Consider the following 16,708-nt stretch of genomic DNA (forward strand, 5'->3'; position numbering starts at 1 on the left):
TTCATTGTTAAACTTAATTTGCCACGTCTCTGTCCATTTGATTAGTTTATCTATACTTTCTTGGAGCATTTGTTTTTCTTCATTATTCATTCCACAGTAAGCCTTTGTGTCATCAGCAAATATTTTTACAAAACACTCCAACAAATCTGGCATATCATTAATAAAGTAAATGAATAATGTCATCCCCAAAACACTTCCCTGAGGAACTCCACTGGTTACATTTGATGTGTCTGACCTCTCATCTGAAATGGTTACATACTGGTTTCTGTTATGCAAAAGGTCTTCTATCCAACCAAGTAAACTACCACTTATATCATCATAGCCCTTCATTTTGTGTATCAGTCGTTTATGTGGAACCTTATCAAAAGCTTTTTGAAGGTCCAGGTGTACAATACCTATAGGCATTTATAATAATCATCCAGTCTTGAATAGTATTTGATAACTGTGTAACACAAGACCTTCCAGATGTAAATCCATACAGGTAATTTGACATAAGATTATTCTCAATTAAATGCTTATTCAGCCTGTCTCTGATAATACCTTCGCAAGTTTTACATACCACAGATGTACTAACTTATCTGTAGTTACTTGGTTCGTTCTTATTACCTTTTTTGAAAATTGGTTTGACCTCTGGCAGTTTCCAGCTGTCTGGTACCTTTTCTTCCTTCAAACAACGGTGTTATAAATACTGGATTCTACTGACGAATAATAACATGAAATAATTAATTTCTGATACAGTTTACAGGAGGGTTATAGGAATTATTAGTTTTCTCAACTGTTACAAGTTTTACAGTCGATATAACTATTATGTAGAACTTCTTTTTTTTTTTTTTTTTTTTTTTTTTGCTCCCGCAATTATGTCGTTGGTACAACACAGCAGGGTGGAGACCTTGAACCCACTGATCTGGTGCCTTGAACCTGGGTTCAGAACGAGGTCACATGGTATTGATGGCCAGGACAAGCGCACTCCACGCTCGTCGCCTTGCGTACCGTGTGAACGAAGCCCCACCGCCGGGAGAAAGCAGTGGTCATGTTGCCTGCAGTTAATATTTCCAACCCGGAAAATCGAGCAGAAGCAACACCGGCTCCTTCTCTTGGCTGTTTCATCATCATTCTGTCGGCGTTTGTGTTTTATTTGGCGTCTTTGGTTTCTGCCGGACTGTGTCCATCACAAGTGGCACGGAGCCCTGCCCAGTCATGGCGGTGGAAAAATATCAGTGTTTCGTTTCTCCACGCGTCCATCAGCGGCCCTTTAGCAGTGGTCTGGTGAGCTGGCTGTTCAGTTATTTTCTATTTGATGCTATACCACATCTAGCTGCGTGAACGTGAATCTGGCCATTCATCAACCACGCCCACATTTTTATCATGATTTTCTCTTTGCGCTTTGGCTGCGCGTTTCATGTTCATCGTGTGATTAAGTGTTCGCTTTATTTTGCAGTTTCTGGGAAACACCCCTCATGGCAGAGGACCTGATTTCAACGTTCTCGTGGTTTTCTTACGCCTTAATATCCATGTCAGTGGGTGAGTACCCTTTTTTTTCTGCCAACCTGATCGGACTTGGTTTGTAGCGTGCGTGTGATCGGTTTATGACTCCCGCGTTACGTAACTGGGTTAAGTTGTCAGAGCGTCACAAAACGTGGATGGACTTATGAACTGGATTCTTGACTTACTTACTTTTTTTTGGTTTTTTTTTTGTCTGTTTCTCTCTGAAAAAAAGAGAAAAAGCCAAAGTGTGAAACTTTAGAACAAGTGTAGGAGCAACACCCATAATATTTGGATGTTCTAACTTTAAAAATGTGATCAGTATGTGAATTTAGTAATTTATTAAAGTTGATCTTGAAGGCCAGACAGTTTTTTTTTTTTAAGGGGGACCAAAGGTTTGTTTTATGGAGTGAAAGATGTTGAAAGTTTGACAATTTGCTGATATGATAATTTTAGGTCAAACAGCATGAAAGGGGAAATTGCACCAAACATTCAAATTGAATTACAATTCCTTATTTCGTCCAATAAAAACGGGACAGACTGAGACCTTGATTAGATTAGGTGTGTTTAAAGATTAAAACTGATAAAAGATTAAATGGAAATATCTTTATTTATGTATTAAAAAATTCTAGACAGTTGATTGGTCAAAAGTACTGCTCTGGAAATATTGATTTGGACTAGGATTTGTGGTCTATTCTGTCATGTTTCATGGTGACTTCAGTTTTGATTTGTATTCGTCGAACATCCCAGAAGTGACTGAGCAGCAGCGCTGGGTCTCCTCTGGGGTTTGGCCTCCTGGTGACTTATGGATAGCTGTATGTGGACTGCTGGTGCTGGGACTGCAGCAGATGTGGCTGTGTATGGGGGACACGGGATGGGGTTTTTGGGGAGAATGCCACTGAACTGGAGTCGATGTAGGGATTGACAAAAATAAAAAGACAAAAAGAAAAAAAAGAGATATTATTTGCAGCAATGGCAGTAATAGCCATTATTATTGCAATTACACACACACACACACACACACACACACACACACACACACACACACACACACACACACTGTGGACTGCAGTCATTGCTAGACTGAGAGAGGTTTGTGCTATGTGTTAACACAGGTCCAGTAAACCCTATTTATGTAGTAACACAATTGCGTGAATTTATCACACAAGGGATTGAACCAAACAAAAACCTCCGATGTTGTATATATAAATAAACATTAAAACTTTGTACAAAAGTGATACATGTATTAAAAAAAAGAGAAAAAAGTATAGACACTGAGTATTAAGCAAGTTGAAACACTTTTCACTTTTGAAGTTCAAAATAAATGTCCAGAAATAAATGTCCAAAGGGATTTTCAGAAGAAATAATAAAGTGTAATTTTCTGCATTCTCAGGACCTACTGCCAGACAAGCAAAGGCAGGGAAAAAATGTACATATATATAATGTGGGATGTCCAAATATAAAGCTGCCCATGATGTATAAAGTTTGACTTGTGATTTCCAATTGCCAGTATTCAATGATGGATGGGCTTTCCTTCTTCAGAATTAAACTGCCTGTCCTGTCACACTGCCTTTTGACTCCCACACATTAATTTGAGCTGACTGAAGAAACAGAGTGAGATGATGCTTGAGACAGCTGAGAGCTGCTGTATGCTTGTGGACAATGTGTCAGCTGACAGTGGACCGTGGAACTGTCAGCTGACAGTGGACCGTGGAACTGTCAGCTGACAATGGACCGTGGAACTGTCAGCTGACAATGGACCGTGGAACTGTCAGCTGACAGTGGTGGACTGTCCCAGGACCCTGAAGAAACTTTGTCCAGTGTCACTCTTTTGGGGCTGGTCCCTGGGAGAAAAATCTGTTGGGTTGGCTGTTAGACTTTGCGTCAATGTCTGTACGTGTGTACCTCTGTGATACTGATAGTCAGTTACGTTTGGGCTTAGCACGAACAAACATAATTATTTTCTGGTGATAAAGTCAACTGAGATAAGTCACAGGAGGGTGTGTGGGGGTGTCTTAACACCACACAAAATGCTCATAATTCTCGCCACACCAACCAAGCTGTACAACACTCAATACCTCATGTACCAGGAGGATAAGAAACTCATATTTTATTGCAGATAAAAAAAAAAGTCCTGTAAATCAAAATGTGTGTGTGTGTGTGTGTGTGTGTGTGTGTGTGTCACTGTATGTGTGTGTGTCACTGTGTGTGTGTATGTGTTTTTTTGTTTTTTGTTTTTTTGTTTGGTTTTGTGTGTGTGTGTGTGTGTGTGTGTGTGTGTGTGTGTGTGTTTAAAACATAAGTCAAATGTTGCAAGTTTCATCAAAAAGTATACCAATTTGTTATCCTGGCTACAAGAAAAGAGAAAGTGGAAACAATTAAGAAAATCAAGAGAAAAAGCGTTAAACTAAAGAAATTAATCAAAGAATCAAGAATAAAACAACGGAGCGAAAGGAAACTGTTTCCTGCCTATGCCAGATAAAGCAAGAGAGAGAGAGAGGGAACAAAAAAAGAACAGATCATGATGTGTTGAAATATATATCTGTTTTAGGTTACATGTCTGTCTGAGCGTGTATGTGTGCGTGCCTGAAATCTGATTGAATGACACAGGAAACGAATGATGAATGCCCAGTGGAAGCTGTCAGTTGGCTCTACCTAGGTTGGCAGCCTGTTGTGCAAATGACCCCGTGTTTGTAAAGTGCTTAGAGCTTGGTCTCCAACTGAGGATAGGCGCTATATGATTATCCGTATCAATCAATCAGTCAATCAATCAGTCTATCATTCTATTGAATTTAAAATGTATCAGTCAATCAATCAGTCTATCAGTCTGTTGAACTTAAAATGTATCATCTGCATTCTGTCAGTGAAAGTGATGAAATATTGATTTGCTTTTATGAAAAGAAAAGACTTCTTTTGGGTGAAGAAACATTGTGACAGGTATAATAAAAGAGAGTCAGTTTTATCCTTTATAAACTTTTGACTAATCCCATTATTAATGAAGCGCTCCTTTTACTAATTGACTAAAGTGGTTCCCAAGGGCAGAGATAATTGGTTATGTACACACCACTGATTTTGCAGACCATGAATTTCACATGGATGTTTACTCTGGAGGTCTTGAAAAAAAAATCGTTCTCATATCTCTTGATAAGTTGACTTGATAAGTTATTGTGGTAGTTCATAGAGGATTTTGTCCACCTGTATGAATGGTAAGTTTTGTTGGAAGAACACCTAGACTTAAACATGTACATGTGTACATTATGCCATTTGCATATATTTTCTTGAAGGCTGATTGTTTCCAATCACCAGTATGTGTGATGGGACATTGAATTCATTCGTTCTTTGCAGGCTGTTACTGTTATATAAATAACTTAAGAAAAGGAAGCTGGTCAGGGTTAATGTGCAGAAGATTATTATTGATCTATGTGTTGGTTTGCAGGCTGTTTTGTCAATGAGATATGGGAGGGTCATGTGCTGTATTCTGAAAACAAGCCAGAGTTGCTGTGCACTTGATGTATGGGTCAATATATGTTTTGTTGCTGGCTGTGTAGTTTATGACATGTTGTATTATGATGTACAAAGGCTGTATGGATATGTTGTTGGCTGTTTTGTTTTTGATATGTTGCACATTGTTGCAAGTATTTTCTGAACAAAGACTTAGACTTAGTCTTAATGCAGATCAATGTGTATGTTGCAGGCTATTTTGTCTATGACATTCTGGATATGATTGTGTGTGAGAGAACCCGGCAGTCCTGGGAGTTGGTTGGACATCACATAGTGGTCAGTATCACTTAATAGTGGTCACTATCACTTACAAAGTGGTCAGTATCACTTACATAGTGATCAGTATCACTTACATAGTGGTCAGTTTCACTTACTACATAGTGGCCACTATCAGTCACATAGCGGTCACTGTCACATAGTGGTCAGTATCACCCACATAGTGGTCAGTATCACTTACATAGTGGTCTCTATCACTCACATAGTGGTCAGTATCACTTACATAGTGGTCTCTATCACTTACATAGTGGTCAGTATGTCTCTATCACTCACACCCATTCACTTCTCTTTTGCATGCACAGGCATGCATCACACAAGCATGGACTCGCAGATACACATTCACATCCACGTATTGATACACCATCACACAGAGATTTTGAGGACGGGGAGACAGGTGGGTAAATCAATGTGTGAATGTCTTTGCGTTTGTGCACATATAACTGACAAACCTTTTCTGTTTGTTTATAATCATGTTGAAACGCATGTATTATTCAGGGTATAGGTTTTGTGTCGGTCGTTGACACATACAATTTTGAAATGACCTATCAATGTTGCAGCCAGTTATCACTTGGCTTATTAATTTTTCATAAAATTGTTCAAGCTAAAAGGGATTTAGCAGATTTCTTTTATTTTCCTGCGAAAGATTCTCAGTTGCTGTTTCAGACTCTGAATAATGGAAATTTAATCGCTACTGATGTTGCTCCGCAGCTTGACATCAAGCAGTTGGACATTGTTTTAAAAGAAATCAAAACTTTTACCAAGCTAGGAAACAGAGGTACATTTGTATAAAGGCATCGCTGCTTGCATATTGTGAACTGTTGCAGAAAACAGTGCCAGTTTTGCTTTATACTTTCCTGCCAGTATCCTTGATTCAAATTGAGGATGGCTTTGGTGCATGTAGAACATTTCACCGTCAGAAATCATTATCTGTCTCGTGGAGCCCTGAAGGAGCTGCCTGATGTCTAAAAAGATGGAATGAGTGTTCAGACAGCAGCAAGCTTTTCCATTCTGCTCATGGCTGGACAGCCTGAATCTGAGAGATTTTTTCAGCGTTTGTGGAAAACTTGCAGGTATACTTTGTTGATGTTATGCAAGAGTGTGACCCGTCCATCTAAAATTGAGATTCGATCAAGATATGTACAAGTGCACTTTTATGAGCATGACCATTTTTATTTTGTCATTTGAGCAGCCATACTTTGTTTTGGGGTATGGTTGTGTTTCCACTACCCACTGTACACATACTGCTAAAGGTATCTGTTTTAAAGTGCATTTTATCATTTTTTTTCCAGAATTAAGCAGGTCAACACATTAGGCTGGCATGGTACTTTAGGACATTTTAGAGACATTTTGCAGCTGTGAAGATTCGGATTTCCATGAGTGTGAAGATTTGAATTTTCACAAGGGTGAAGATTTGGGATTTCCACAAACAGAAGAAAGTGCTGTCCTAAAACAATGGCATAAGACCATCGCAAGTGACAATGATGTTGTGGATCTGATGTCTTTTAGTTGTACTGCTTTGGCAAATAGCTTTTGTTTCTATGTTTTCCTTTAAATATTGATTGGACCATAATGTGAACATTTTCTATCTAGAGCAGTCACCATAAGTCAGTATTTCAGCATTGCAGGGTAAAGTTTATTGATAGCTGTGTATTTTAAGTGTCCATAATAACGGTAAACAGCAAACATTAGCACATAGTCTCCCTTCTCACTCTCTTTCTCTCACGCTCTCTCCACACACACACGCACACGCACATACACACACACACACATACACACACACACACACACACACACACACACACACACACATACATACACACACACGCGCACACACACACGCACACACACACACGCACGCACGCACGGATGCACGCATGCATGCACGCACGCACGCACGCGCACACACACACACATTTTTAGGGGTGTAGGTGACAGATGGGTTCACTGAGGGCAGGAACAAGGGTTTGTATCTCCTGACCCTTTAATTTTCAAAATGACATTGATTTTCAGTATAATTTCACGTGAACCGGTCAAATGACCCATGGTGTCTTGAACCAAACCTAAACTCTCTCACACACACACACACACACACACACACACACACACACATTCACATACATGCACATGCACACACACACACACACACACACACACACACAAACATTCACACACATACACAGACACACCTGTTGCTGTTGACCATAGATTAATAATGAAGTGCCCAGTACTGAAGGGAGCTAATGACACTGACTGGCTGAGCTCAGCCACAAGAACAGGCCAACAGAGCAAAGCTAATGGCTATAACTTGAACATTTTTTTTTCTCTGTGTGTGTGTGTGTGTACACACGTGTGTGTATACCTTATAGATGAAAAAGAAATTGTTTAATTTTTTGATTTTATATTTATGATGTGGACCATAACTGTTGATGTTACAAAGAGCTACAAATATTCATGGTCATTGTTAACATCACATGTTCTGTGCATTTTGATGCTGATGATCGTCATGATGTTGATCCTCCCTCAGATCATCATGTGCTTCATGGTGGCGGTTGTGAAGCGGATGTATGTGGGGTATGCTGTGGTGGGTTTGGTGGTGGAACTCAACTCCATGTTCCTCCACCTCCGACAGCTGATGCAGATCTGTTCACTGTCACGCTCCGGCAGCTCCTACCGTCTGAACAGCCTCATAAACTTGGGTCAGTTTTCTTTCTCTTTTGCTGTTTGCCTTATAGTTCTGTGAAGAGTCACAGGTTCTATAAGTCCAGATTCAGATAGTCCTTAGTCAGCAGCTGCTCTTTCTCTGTCTTGATCTTACGCTTGGGATGAGCTCTCTCTTTTGCTTTGTCAGATCTCAGCACTCAGCTCTTACAAATCTACCTCTTTCACCATAGACCCCCTCTTCTCTCCTCCTGCTTTCCTGTCTCTGTCTACAGTATTTCTAGCTTTCTGCTTGTATGTGCTTTTGATTTTTGTCTGTCATCCCTCCAGTCAGCACTGTGCATACATGTGAATTACTGATGTTGCTATACCAATCACTCGTCCTCAGTGTGATCGACTACAGACTTGGGCTAACAACACCATCTCAAAGCAACCTCCTAAAATTAGAAAGAGTTCAAAATGAAGCTATGAGGCCTTGGAACAACAAAAGACACGCCCACGGAAACCATGCTATACCTGCTTGACCTTCCTTCAGTGCAGGCCAGAAACAAGTTAGAACAGGTTAAGACCTACTTCAGAGCATTAGAAAACCCTCAAAACCCACTGCATGATGCAGTCAAAGAACCAAAAGGCAGCCGTCTAGGACGAGGAAGATCATGGATGGGGCAAGCAGAAGACACAATCCAGCTAGTATGCCGACTACAAGACCTGAAAGAAACAAAAGAATGGGAGAAAAACCCTGAAAACCTCAACCATCTATTTGAAACGACAGGTGTGGGTACACTGGCAGTCGCAGCCGCAGACCTGCACGCAGGCGGCTCAGGCCATAGGGTCGTTCTTCATCGACAGGAGCAGCGATGGAGTTCAGCAGCCATCTGAGCGTCTGAGCAGGCCTCTTTAGGAATGCACTGCTCACCTCCCTGGCATGAGGAAGGGGCTAGAAAAGGTGCCCTAAAAATTGCCTGCTCCATATCACCCTGGCCAGCATACTGCGGCTGGCGGGGACCCTACATCAGCAGTCGAAACAAAGAGAAAGAAAAGAAAAAAACAAGAATCGTTCCTCTCACCATTGGTGCTTGGAACATGAGGACTCTCCTGGACAGAGATAACGCGGACAGACCCCAAAGGAGAACGGCACTAGTTGCATCCGAACTTGCCAGATACAACATCGACATCGCAGCCTTGAGTGAGACTCGGCTTGCAGGTGAAGGCGAGCTCTATGAACGGGGATCTGGTTACACCTTCTTCTGGAGTGGACGAGGAAGCGAAGAGCGATGTGAGGCTGGTGTTGGTTTTGCAGTAAAAACAGCACTTGTCAGCAGGCTAGCTGGAATCCCAAAGGGAGTCAATGATAGGCTTATAACCATGAAACTCCCACTGGCATCTGGCCAGAAGCACCTCACCATTGTCAGTGCCTACACCCCAACCATGACCAACCCAGATGAAGTGAAGGCGAAGTTCTACGAGGACCTTCACTCTGTCATTGCTGCTATCCTGAAAGCAAACAAGCTCATCATTCTTGGGGACTTCAGTGCTAGAGTTGGCTCTGACTGCATCTCCTGGGATGGAGTGATTGGAAAGCACGGCGTGGGCCACTGCAACCCAAACAGATTGCTTTTGCTTCAGACCTGTGCAGAGCACGAACTGCTGATAACCAACACAGTTTTCTGCCTCCCTACCCGTAACAGGATGTCATGGATGCACCCTCGCTCAAAGCATTGGCATCTCATCGATTACGTCATCGTCAGGAAAAGGGATAGGCAAGATGTACGTGTGACAAAGACCATGTGCGTCACCGAGTGTTGGACAGACCATCGCCTTGTAGTCTCGAAGCTGAATATTCGAATCCAACCCAAGAGACGCCCCCAAGGCCAGAAGGCTCCAAAATGGCTCAACATCGCAAAGCTGAAAAACATCACCATCAAACAGTCCTTTGTGGAGCTGCTGGAAGATCGTCTGGAATCCGCCTCTCTGTACAACCAGAATGTGGAGTCTGACTGGAGGACCCTGCGCGAGCTGATCTATAGTACAGCTTCAGAGACCCTGGGACCCATGACCAGAAAGCACAAAGACTGGTTTGATGAAAACAGTGGTGAAATCAAGCAGCTTCTGGATGAGAAACGCTGTCTGCATCAAGCCTACCTGAGCAACCCAAAGTCCACATCAAAAAAGGATGCGTACAATGCCATCCGCAGGACTGTTTGGCAAAAGTTACGTCAGATGCAAGATAAGTGGCTGAGTGACAAAGCAGATGAGATCCAGGGATATGCTGACAGGCATGATACGAAGAGGTGCTATGATGCCTTAAAAGAAGTCTACGGCCCCACATCCTCAGGATCATCCCCCCTCCTCAGTGCAGATGGGAATACCTTGATCACCGAGAAGGAGAAAATTCTCGAACGCTGGGCTGAGCACTTCAACAGTGTCTTAAATCGCCCTTCCTCCATTAATGATGAAGCCATAGACCGTCTCCCACAAGTCCCCATCAACGAAGCACTGGACGATCCGCCAACACTTCTTGAGACCCAGAAAGCAATCCGTCTGCTATCCAGTGGCAAAGCACCTGGCTCAGACTCCATAGCAGCAGAGGTCTACAAGGATGGAGGCACTGTGCTGACTGAGAAGCTCCATCAGCTGTACTCACTCATGTGGAAAGAAGAGACGATCCCCCAGGATTTCAAAGATTCATCTATCATTCACTTGTACAAGTGAAAGGGGAACCGGCAAGCCTGTGATAACCATCAGGGCATTTCCTTGCTCTCCATCGCAGGCAAGATACTTGCCAGGATCCTACTAAATCACCTCACAGCACGCCTTGACCAAGGTCATTTGCCTGTGGATTCTGGAAAGTGCGCGGAACCACTGACATGGTGTTTGGTGCAAGGCAGCTGCAAGAGAAATGTCAGGAGCAAAATGCTGCTCTGTTCTCCACCTATGTCGACCTTACTAAGGCCTTCGGCACCGTGAGTAGAGAGGGACTGTGGAAGATCATGGCCAAGTATGGATGCTCTCAGAAATTTATTTCCTTGGTCAGCCAATTCCATGAAGGCATGCAGGCTCGAGTCCAGGACAATGGCGAAACATCTGCTGCTTTTCCTGTCACAAATGGTGTCAAGCAAGGCTGTGTCCTGGCTCCAACACTTTTCAGCCTCATGTTCTCTGCAGTGCTTACTGATGCCTTCAGAGATGGTGATGTTGGAATCGGCCTAAAGTACCGAACAGATGGCAAGCTGTTTAACCTCAGAAGGCTTCAAGCAAAAAACGAAGGTCATGACAGACATCATCAGAGACTTTTTGTTTGCTGATGATTGTGCCCTCAACGCTGGATCTGAAAATGACATGCAACTCAGCGTTGACAAGTTTGCCACTGCCAGCAGGAACTTCGGCCTTACTATCAGCACGAGGAAAACTGAAGTTCTCCATCAGCCAGCCCCAGGAAAACCCCACGTTGAGCCCAACATCACAGTCAACGGTCAGAGACTCAGTGCGGTGGAGCGGTTCACATACCTTGGCAGCACACTCTCACGAAATGCGACCATCGACGATGAAGTGAACGTCAGGATTGCAAGAGCAAGTGCAACCTTTGGTAGACTATACAAATGTCTGGAACAGAAGAGGCATTGGTCTTGAGACCAAGCTAAAGGTCTACAGAGCAGTAGTGTACACTACTGTACGCCTGCTAAACTTGGACAGTGTACCAACGACACACCAAGAAACTGAACCACTTCCACACAACATGCCTCAGGAAGCTACTGAACATCAAGTGGCAAGACAGGACCCCAGACACGGAGGTGCTTGCAAAAGCCACCCTTCCCAGCATCTTCACCATCCTGATGCAGTCCCAGCTTTGCTGGGCTGGACACGTGGCATGCATGCCAGACCATCCGCTGCCCAAAAGGCTTTTATATAGTGAGCTGCAACAAGGGAAGAGATCACACTGAGGTCAGAAGAAGCGCTTCAGAGATACTCTGAAAGTCGCTCTGAAAGCGTTTGATATCAACCCTGACTCCTGGGAGGAATCTGCAGTGCACCGTGACAAATGGCGCGCTGCTGTGCACAAAGGCGCCAAGTTGTGTGAGGCCAACAGGACTGCTGCAGCTGTTCAGAAGAGGCAGGCCAGAAAGTCATGGGCAAACAAGCTCCCTGACAATGATATGCCTGTCTTTGTCTGCCCCAACTGTCAACGAACATTTCGTGCACAGATTGGACTTTTCAGCCATCTGCGCATTCATAGATAGATTCATGAGCAACCCCCCCCCCCCCCCCCCACCGCTCCCCCACCACCCTCCCCCAGTCCCCCCAGCTGGATGACAACGATGGTCATCATCAATCTCGATGGACACACAGTCATTATTATTACAGAATGTACATTTCCAGCTTTGCTGCTTCTTCTGCAATGCACTTGTTCACTCAAATACTTATATATACGAGTGAGCTTTTTGTGTATGACCAATTTATACTGAATAAAACTACAAACCAGAAAGCTGAACTAAGACACGAGTTCCCCTTTCAGTGGTCTCTCTGAGAACAGATCATGAGGAACACGTGATGTGGGATGAAATGAGTTAAAAAATATTCTAAATGCAAGCTACATAGTGGAGGTGATAACCTCTCCTTTGAACTGGCTTTTCACTGTATAGAATGATATGTCTGATAGAAGCCTCACTACTGACAGTTGCAAAATACCTGTCTACTGTCTATCCTTGTGGTTGTACATGTATGTCTTCCCATTTGAGCCTGTCTGTAGCACACTTCACTGTAGGTATGAGCAGTCCACAGGCTAAAAACCACCCCTCTGACGGAGCTTGAATCCTAATCCACTCAGTTATCAGTCGTCAGTGCTGACTACTTTGCCGTGGCGGCTGGTTGTTACGACATAATTCAGTAATAAAATCAACAGCATGCAGAGTTGGGGAAAATAATCAGCACCCGGATTTCTACAGCATTGTAAGTTATCTATACTAAATTTCAGTACGATATTTTGGCAGTTTGAGAGGCAGTGCAATATTTCCCAGCCATGGGTGTGTGAAATGTTTTCCAGCATTAGAGATGTGGATGCACAGCCTGTTTTCTTTTCTTGGTCAAAGTTTTCATTGATTCCATTTGTTCATGTCTTTATTGTTGTTACTTTTGTTCTTTGCTTGTGTGTAACATTTCTGGTTGCACCATTGTGTATGTTGTTTGATGGCTACTCTGTTGTAGCACCATTGTGTATGTTGTTTGTTGGCTACTCTGTTTTAGCACCATTGTGTATGTTTGTTGGCTACTCTGTTGTAGCACCATTGTGTATTGTGTTTGTTGGCTACTCTGTTGTAGCACCATTGTGTATGTTTGTTGGCTACTCTGTTGTAGCACCATTGTGAATTGTGTTTGTTGGCTACTCTGTTGTAGCACCATTGTGTATGTTTGTTGGCTACTCTGTTGTAGCACCATTGTTAATTGTGTTTGTTGGCTACTCTGTTGTAGCACTATTGTGTATGTTGTTTGTTGGCTACTCTGTTGTAGCACCATTGTTAATTGTGTTTGTTGGCTACTCTGTTGTAGCACCATTGTGTATGTTTGTTGGCTACTCTGTTGTAGCACCACTGTGTATGTTGTTTGTTGGCTACTCTGTTGTAGCACCATTGTGTATGGTTGTTGGCTACTCTGTTGTAGCACTATTGTGTATGTTTGTTGGCTACTCTGTTGTAGCACCATTGTGTATGTTTGTTGGCTACTCTGTTGTAGCACCATTGTGTATGTTGTTTGCTGGCTACTCTGTTGTAGCACCATTGTTAATTGTGTTTGTTGGCTACTCTGTTGTAGCACCACTGTGTATGTTTGTTGGCTACTCTGTTGTAGCACCATTGTGTATTTTGTTTGTTGGCTACTCTTTTATAGCACCACTGTGTATGTTTGTTGGCTACTCTGTTGTAGCACTATTGTGTATGTTTGTTGGCTACTCTGTTGTAGCACCATTGTGTATGTTTGTTGGCTACTCTGTTGTTGCACCATTGTGAATTGTGTTTGTTGGCTACTCTGTTGTAGCACCACTGTGTATGTTTGTTGGCTACTCTGTTGTAGCACCACTGTGTATGTTTGTTGGCTACTCTGTTGTAGCACCATTGTGAATTGTGTTTGTTGGCTACTCTGTTGTAGCACCATTGTGTATGTTTGTTGGCTACTCTGTTGTAGCACCATTGTTAATTGTGTTTGTTGGCTACTCTGTTGTAGCACCACTGTGTATGTTGTTTGTTGGCTACTCTGTTGTAGCACCATTGTGTATGGTTGTTGGCTACTCTGTTGTAGCACTATTGTGTATGTTTGTTGGCTACTCTGTTGTAGCACCATTGTGTATGTTTGTTGGCTACTCTGTTGTAGCACCATTGTGTATGTTGTTTGCTGGCTACTCTGTTGTAGCACCATTGTTAATTGTGTTTGTTGGCTACTCTGTTGTAGCACCACTGTGTATGTTTGTTGGCTACTCTGTTGTAGCACCATTGTGTATTTTGTTTGTTGGCTACTCTTTTATAGCACCACTGTGTATGTTTGTTGGCTACTCTGTTGTAGCACTATTGTGTATGTTTGTTGGCTACTCTGTTGTAGCACCATTGTGAATTGTGTTTGTTGGCTACTCTGTTGTAGCACCATTGTGTATGTTTGTTGGCTACTCTGTTGTAGCACCATTGTGAATTGTGTTTGTTGGCTACTCTGTTGTAGCACCATTGTGTATGTTTGTTGGCTACTCTGTTGTAGCACCATTGTGTATGTTTGTTGGCTACTCTGTTGTAGCACCATTGTGTATGTTTGTTGGCTACTCTGTTGTAGCACCATTGTGAATTGTGTTTGTTGGCTACTCTGTTGTAGCACCATTGTGTATGTTTGTTGGCTACTCTGTTGTAGCCCCATTGTGAATTGTGTTTGTTGGCTACTCTGTTGTAGCACCATTGTGTATGTTTGTTGGCTACTCTGTTGTAGTACCATTGTGTATGTTGTTTGTTGGCTACTCTGTTGTAGCACCATTGTGAATTGTGTTTGTTGGCTACTCTGTTGTAGCACCATTGTGAATTGTGTTTGTTGGCTACTCTGTTGTAGCACCATTGTGTATGTTGTTTGTTGGCTACTCTGTTGTAGCACCATTGTGTATGTTGTTTGTTGGCTACTCTGTTGTAGCACCATTGTGTATGTTTGTTGGCTACTCTGTTGTAGCACTATTGTGTATGTTGTTTGTTGGCTACTCTGTTGTAGCACCACTGTGTATGTTTGTTGGCTACTCTGTTGTAGCACCATTGTATATATTTGTTGGCTACTCTGTTGTAGCACCACTGTGTATGTTTGTTGGCTACTCTGTTGTAGCACTACTGTGTATGTTGTTCGTTGGCTACTCTGTTGTAGCACCATTGTGTATGTTTGTTGGCTACTCTGTTGTAGCACCATTGTGTATGTTTGTTGGCTACTCTGTTGTAGCACCATTGTGTATGTTTGTTGGCTACTCTGTTGTAGCACCATTGTGTATGTTGTTTGTTGGCTACTCTGTTGTGGCACCATTGTGTATGTTTGTTGGCTACTCTGTTGTTGCACTATTGTGTATGTTGTTTGTTGGCTACTCTGTTGTAGCACCATTGTGTATGTTTGTTGGCTACTCTGTTTTAGCACCATTGTGAATTGTGTTTGTTGGCTACTCTGTTGTAGCACCATTGTGTATGTTTGTTGGCTACTCTGTGGTAGCACCATTGTGTATGTTTGTTGGCTACTCTGTGGTAGCACCATTGTGTATGTTTGTTGGCTACTCTGTGGTAGCACCATTGTGTATGTTTGTTGGCTACTCTGTTGTAGCACCACTGTGTATGTTGTTCGTTGGCTACTCTGTTGTAGCTCTACTGTGTATGTTTGTTGGCTACTCTGTTGTAGCTCTACTGTGTATGTTTGTTGGCTACTCTGTTGTAGCACCATTGTGAATTGTGTTTGTTGGCTACTCTGTTGTAGCACCATTGTGTATGTTTGTTGGCTACTCTGTTGTAGCACCACTGTGTATGTTTGTTGGCTACTCTGTTGTAGCACCATTGTGAATTGTGTTTGTTGGCTACTCTGTTGTAGCACCATTGTGTATGTTTGTTGGCTACTCTGTTGTAGCACCACTGTGTATGTTTGTTGGCTACTCTGTTGTAGCACCATTGTGTATGTTTGTTGGCTACTCTGTTGTAGCACCATTGTGTATGTTTGTTGGCTACTCTGTTGTTGCACCAGCCTTACTTGTTTTGTTTTCCTTCCTTCAGCCACGTTTATCGTCTTTCGTATTTCAACGCTGGCATGGATGACGCGGTGGATAGTGATCAACAAAGATGCTCTGCCCCTGGTGCTGTACTCTTTGGGCAGTGTGGGGCTTGCCGTCATGACCCTGATGAACATTGTCCTCTTCTACCGTCTGCTGCGCAGTGACTTCTTCAGCACGAAGGACAAGGCGGCATGGAAGAAAGAATGACGTGACGTAGCCGTCATGTGGAACCTGTTCTGTAGGGTTGTAGGAAGTTTTGTGATGTTGATGTATGTTGTCTGGAGTGTATTCTATGCTCAACTCAGTCACATTTATATATATACAAGTTTTTGTCACAACACAGTCACAGAGTTTCAGAGTTTGTATTGCAAAGTCAGATTTATATATCTCTGGTCCTTTTTTAACAGTCTTCCAGAGTTTGTAGACTTGTTTTGTTTTGAGAGAATTGTCATTTTGAGTTTTGGAAAGGTCTTTTTAAGAAGAATATATATGGTTTTTGAATATTGTAAATACATAATGTTGATTGTGGACATTGTT

The 16,708-nt window shown here is 42.6% G+C and overlaps 1 protein-coding gene across 1 annotated transcript; it reads left to right on the forward strand.

Annotated features, from left to right (window-relative positions):
* The first annotated feature begins 1,030 nt into the window (after positions 1-1,030).
* Positions 1,031-16,378, forward strand: LOC143287873 (TLC domain-containing protein 2-like). Its single transcript, XM_076596111.1, has 5 exons — positions 1,031-1,266; positions 1,439-1,521; positions 5,177-5,259; positions 7,784-7,955; positions 16,173-16,378. The coding sequence occupies exons 1-5, from the start codon at positions 1,031-1,033 to the stop codon at positions 16,376-16,378; spliced, it is 780 nt and encodes a 259-aa protein (XP_076452226.1).
* Positions 16,379-16,708: the final 330 nt, after the last annotated feature.

This window comes from Babylonia areolata, chromosome 12 (genome assembly GCF_041734735.1).
Source record: "Babylonia areolata isolate BAREFJ2019XMU chromosome 12, ASM4173473v1, whole genome shotgun sequence".
Lineage (NCBI taxonomy): Eukaryota > Metazoa > Mollusca > Gastropoda > Neogastropoda > Buccinidae > Babylonia > Babylonia areolata.